The 6,336-nt window shown below is 48.0% G+C and overlaps 1 protein-coding gene across 1 annotated transcript in view; it reads right to left on the bottom strand.

Moving 5' to 3' along the window:
- Positions 1–2,460: 2,460 nt before the first annotated feature.
- The window catches only part of PIERCE1 (piercer of microtubule wall 1), a 106,503-nt gene continuing 102,627 nt past the window's right edge, over positions 2,461–6,336 (bottom strand). Inside the window, exon 3 of the mRNA XM_069609600.1 lies at positions 2,461–2,986. Coding sequence (XP_069465701.1) covers positions 2,798–2,986 — 189 coding nt within the window. The 3' untranslated portion in view covers positions 2,461–2,797. The remainder of the gene's footprint in view (positions 2,987–6,336) is intronic.

The raw sequence follows: 6,336 nt of genomic DNA, 5'->3' as shown, positions 1-6,336 counted from the left end.
TACCCCTACTCTCTCTAGCCCCACCCACCCACCCTACCCCTACTCTCTCTAGCCCCACCCACCCACCCACCCTACCCCTACTCTATCTAGCCCCACCCACCCACCCTACCCCTACTCTCTCTAGCCCCACCCACCCACCCTACCCCTACTCTCTCTAGCCCCACCCACCCACCCTACCCCTACTCTATCTAGCCCCACCCACCCTACCCCTACTCTCTCTCTAACCCCACCCATCCTACCCCTACTCTCTCTCTAACCCCTCACACCCTACCCCCATGCTTTCTACCCCCACCCACCCTATCGCCACACTTTCGACCACCAGCCCCCACTCTATCCTCACCCACCCGCACTACCCTAATATCTCAACCCCCACCCTCCTACTCTACCCCATCCAACTCTCTCTAAAAACCCAACTCTTTCTTCTCTAGTCCCACCGACCCACCCTACCCCTACTCTCTCTAGTCCCACCCACCCACCCTACCCCTACTCTCTCTAGTCCCACCCACCCACCCTACCCCTACTCTCTCTAGTCCCACCCACCCACCCTACCCCTACTCTCTCTAGTCCCACCCACCCACCCTACCCCTACTCTCTCTAGTCCCACCCACCCTACCCCTACTCTCTCTAGCCCCACCCACCCACCCTACCCCTACTCTCTCTAGCCCCACCCACCCACCCTACCCCTACTCTCTCTAGCCCCACCCACCCACCCTACCCCTACTCTCTCTAGCTACACCCACCCACCCTACCCCTACTCTCTCTAGCCCCACCCACCCACCCACTACTCTCTCTAGCCCCACCCACCCACCCTACCCCTACTCTCTCTAGCCCCACCCACCCACCCTACCCCTACTCTCTCTAGCCCCACCCACCCACCCTACCCCTACTCTCTCTAGCCCCACCCACCCACCCTACCCCTACTCTCTCTAGCCCCACCCACCCACCCACTACTCTCTCTAGCCCCACCCACCCACCCTACCCCTACTCTCTCTAGCCCCACCCACCCACCCTACCCCTACTCTCTCTAGCCCCACCCACCCACCCTACCCCTACTCTCTCTAGCCCCACCCACCCACCCTACCCCTACTCTCTCTAGCCCCACCCACCCACCCTACTCCTACTCTCTCTAGCTCCACCCACCCACCCTACCCCTACTCTCTCTAGCCCCACCCACCCACCCTACCCCTACTCTCTCTAGCCCCACCCACCCACCCTACCCCTACTCTCTCTAGCCCCACCCACCCACCCTAGCCCTACTCTCTCTAGCCCCACCCACCCACCCTACCCCTACTCTATCTTGCCCCACCCACCCTACCCCTACTCTCTCTCTAACCCCACCCATCCTACCCCTACTCTCTCTCTAACCCCTCACACCCTACCCCCATGCTTTCTACCCCCACCCACCCTATCGCCACACTTTCTACCACCAGCCCCCACTCTATCCTCACCCACCCGCACTACCCTAATATCTCAACCCGCACCCTCCTACTCTACCCCATCCAACTCTCTCTAAAAACCCAACTCTTTCTACCCCAATCTACCCACCTTCCCCATCTGTCTCTACCCACAACCAACCAGTCTACCAACTCTCTCTACCCCCACCCATCCATCCCTCCAACTCTCTCTACCACCACCCACCCTTACAACTCTCTCTACCACCACCCCCTCTCTCTACCCACACCCTCTTTTCTCTAACCACACCCCCTCTTTCTACCCCAACCCCTCTCTCTACCCATTCCACTGGCCCTACCCCCCCACTATCCCCACCCACCCTACCCTCTCTCACTCTACTCAACCCTACCCCCTCTCTCTTTACCCCACAACACACTCTACCCCCTCTCTCTCTAGCCCCACCCACCCTAGACCCTTTTTTCCATACCCCACCCTACCATCTCTATTCCCCCACCTTATCCCCTCTCCCTATCCCCTCATCCTTCTTCTCACACTTTATTTCTTACCCTCTCACCTTTCTCTGTCATTGTCATATTTCCTCTTGCTCATCATCGATGGCAAGCTCTGCCAATGGCTTCCTCCCTTTCTCTATTCCCCTTCTCATTCAATTGCACATCTGCACCCCTTATCTCATCCTCCTTTGGAAACTTTGCACTCACCTCCCTGGTGCCTATAAATGCAAATAATAGCAGTAAACGCCAAAACAATTGGCATTGCCATTGCTTGTTTAAATACGATTTGTACTTCCATTCACAAAGGAAATCGATATGGATTATTTCTTATGGGGCGGCCCTTTCACATCATTCAGTGCTTGTGCAAACTCCTATATCTTCTCCCAATCTTAAACTGCCTATTGAAGCAGTTCCACCATATCACACCAGTCCTATAAAATAGTGGAGAAACTGATGTATTTAGACAAAAGCAACCTATTACCTTTCTAAACAGTAGTTTTTGAAGTACTCAAAGTGATTAAAAGTTATGTTTAACAAACTTCAGGTGCACTGAAAATGCAATCCATTAGACTTTCTTTATTTCCCGTCCAGCTGCTCAATCATATGGTAGTCTTCATCAGACACCCTCACAGATTTACCACATTGAGGTCTTGTTCCCAATGTATTTGTGTTGTAAGATATTCTGATGTCAGAGCCAAAAATCAACACTCTTTACCAATTGGATGAACTATTTAAAACTTTAAATCAAACATATTTGGTAGCTGTAGTACCTTTGCATGCTTTCAATTTATGGCCAATAGAAATAGAATGTGCACCTCTTTTCGATTCAAAAGTATTTCATGATCAAATCAGTCCTTGGTTCAAGCATGCACAACTTGTACGCCTAGTTTGTGCTATCCAGAATTAGAAGGTCCACTAAGATTGTAACTTTTGTGAAAGTTGAGTCTGTCATAAAACGTGATGTAGTTGTCGGGGCCGGTTACATCACTTGTTTCAAGGTGGGTATTAAATCCATTGTTCCTGTACATTCCGCATTGGGCGAGATGGTTTGAAAACGCGTTGGATTTGCTGCTGAATGACGTCTGGGTGGAAAAAGAAGAGAGATTATTTTTTAATATGAATTTAAATATTGTTGCATCAATGCTAGCATTCTGATATTTTAATAAATAATGCAGTTACATGTTTCTGTTGGGCTTAGATTCTTTTCTTTTTTTATCACTTTATTTAAATTTTCACAAAAATCACATTACAATCAACACATAGATTTTTTGTTTTTACCATTTCTAGTAAGCTATAACACATTTTAACAAACTTATCTCTAAACCAAAGTGAACACAAAAGTTCAGAAAACTAAATCCCATTAATCGCCCCAAAACCCAAACAGATTTAAATAATTACAATTTGATACACAAACCACACAGATAAAAGACAAACCACAAGACCTACATTCATCTCCCCACCTCCCCCAACCGAAAAACTCATATATATTCCCGCTAAAGATGCTCCAATCCACACTTAACCATACACATCATTAAAAGGACCCCACAATTCCAAATAACTTCCTTCCCGATTCAGTATTTGATACATACATTTTTCAAATGCTGAAAGAGTTTGCATGTCTGTTAACCAACCCCCCACCAACGGCTTCTTTCTCGTTTTCCATACCCTCAATATTTGTTTAGTTGCCACAAGAAGAGCCTTATCAATCCAGCCGTATGCCTCACATATAGTATCACAACTATCCTTTGGTGACAACAGAATCACTACCGTCGAAGTACGTGGAACGAAACACCCCAGATGGTATCTAATCTATCAAGCACATTTTTCCAAAAATCTGCCATTCTAATGCAATTCCACAACATATGAAGTAACGAGCCTCTCTCTCGTTGACAGCCCCAACATATATCTGTTCCTATCATACCAAGCTTATTCATCCGTTTCGGGAAGCCAATAAAGGCGGCCTAACACTCTTTGATGTGTATAACGCAAGTTTAAATCCATCTTGGCTCTAACCGGCACCTTCCATAGCCCCTCCCATTCCTTTACTAATATATTCCTACCAACCTCATTAATCCAGTTTTGCCTCAACGTCTCCCAGGAGTCCAGATTTGGGCCCACTACAGGCATTGTTTTTAGAAAAGTTGACACCATGCCTGGCGGATTATCACAATTTTCACAGTTCTTAGGCTTTTCCGTCATTGACATATTTAGCATCTGTAGTATTTTAGCCAACAGCTCTTCCAGAGCCCTATACCTTCCAATCTCCCTCCTCCCCAAACCATATTTATCTAATAACCCCAATAAGGGTATAATTTCCCCATCCTGCCAAACATCCCCAATTTTTAATATTCCTTTGTTGACCCAGCTGCGCCAGTTCAACATTGTATTGTCTATTTGTAACCCTGGACTATATCAGATAGATGCCTCGCACACCCCAAAATCCAATGTCAATGCAGACTTTGTATTAACTACAGTCTGCATTTTGGCTGTCAACTTTGGCATTTTCCCAAAAGAATACACACCACCTAAATGGTTAAGCTGAAAACAATTCCTCTCTAACAACACCCACAATGGCTCTGATCCCCTCTCCTCCTTAAATGACTCCCCTGATTGGCTATTGTGTCCCTTACTGCCTGACCTAGCCATCGGCACTGCTGGTGCTCGGTTCCTTTCACCCTTGACGGGCACAGGTGAGTGTTGGGCTTCTAGACCCTCATGGGCTTTGGTTTTGCCCTGCTTCCATTGCTGTTGAGCCCCCAGGCCCCTGCATGCAGAGTTTCTTCCCCAACCCTCCCGTGAATCCCATTCCTCTCCCTCCTGCCTCCCTGCCCGCCCACCCCTCCTGTTTGGGTCAGACCTTGGTCTTAATCGACCTCCCCAGGGCAGCCCTTGCCTGTGCAGCCCCTGCGGCTAAGGGCCTCTAGGCAAAGGGCGGCTCCCACAGAGGCGGCTCATTCTCGTGCCTGCAGGAGTCAGCAGGGGAAGCCAGTGCCCAGCCGTCAACCAGCAGCGACTAGTAAGGTAGGAGTGGTACGGGTGAGGGATAGAGCCATCACTCTACCCTGAAAACCCTGCCACATGGCAACCTAATCTACACTAGAATAATTGTGCCGTCTGCGGTATTTAAATTGCCTTGTGAAACCTAGGCCTTTCTCCCACTATGCAGGACTCTTAGACCTAGGTGTGTTTTTATTTAATTGCATTGTGAAAATATTTAAATTGCATTGTGAAACATAGACCTTTCTTCCACTATACAGGACTCTTAGACCTAGGTGTGTTTTTATTTAATTGCATTGTGAAAATATTTAAATTGCATTGTAAAACCTAGGCATTTCTCACACTATACAGGACCTGTAGACCTAGGTGTGCTCTCTCCATTGTTAATTACATTGTGAAAGTAGTGCTGTCTTTGGTTTTGCCCTCTTAGCAAAGCCTAGCATACTGTTCTACTGCTGTCTGAGCCCTTGTCGTCTTGTCAATTGTTGTAGTGATACACAAAATTGCAACCTTGCCAATCAGGGCTTTAGATGACAGCATTAGCCGCTGAAAGCCAATAGTGTATTCAAAGTATGTGCCAAAAATGCTGACAGTAGTCTGTTGTAGCACTTCCATTATGCAGTAGTGAGCTACAAGGAATATGCAGGCCTAGTATGAGTGATAGGTCACATTATGCATTGTTGATAGACAGGCAGGGAGAGGGCCCTAGCTCTGTAGCTAATAGACATTTTTGGAGTGTTTGGAACATTATGGCACCTATATAGCGCTTAGATAGCCAGTCTTAAGCGCTATGAACACTAAGCTATGAGTGCATGCCTTTTAGAGCTTGCAGATGGGGTTAATACATCCCTGCTTCCCTTAGAATATTCTGCCTCACTAACGGTAGCCCTGCATGGCCCCAAGCTAATCTCCTTTTCTCTGGGAAGGCACTGATAAGACATTCCTGAGCTTTCGCGCAGATGGGCTCCAGGGAGCCAGGGAGGGGCTCAGAAGAAGCACAGTGGAAATTAACAGAGTTGGGTTTTTTCCATGAGCCAGCCTATATTTTGCACAGGGAAAGTTCTGGAACTGTGCGTCATGGACGGGCAGCACGAGATTATAAAATATGCATGCTCACATGACTCAGGTGGGAGATCGTCCTGTGGACTTGGTTCGAGCAAGATCAAGTGCCCGGAATTGGAGCTCTGACGGCACCCAGCAGCAAACTTATTGAAGGTGTCATTTGTCACTAGCATGAGATCACTGCTCAGCACAATAGAACCTGTATTTTGGGCTGAATTGGGTAATTATTGCTCTGAAAGGGCTGGCCCCGAGGAAGATTTTGCCCGTATCAAGACATTTGGTGGCAGCTTTGTGGGATTTGTGAAGAGCAGTGCCTTGCTGTGAAATGACAAATTGTGTGAGAGAACACAGTGCAGAGTGAGGAGCAGGCTGT

Source organism: Ambystoma mexicanum, chromosome 8 (assembly GCF_040938575.1).
Source record: "Ambystoma mexicanum isolate Mex_15411 chromosome 8, UKY_AmexF1_1, whole genome shotgun sequence".
In the NCBI taxonomy this organism is placed as follows: Eukaryota; Metazoa; Chordata; class Amphibia; order Caudata; family Ambystomatidae; genus Ambystoma; species Ambystoma mexicanum.
This window is presented reverse-complemented; position numbering and strand designations above follow the sequence as displayed.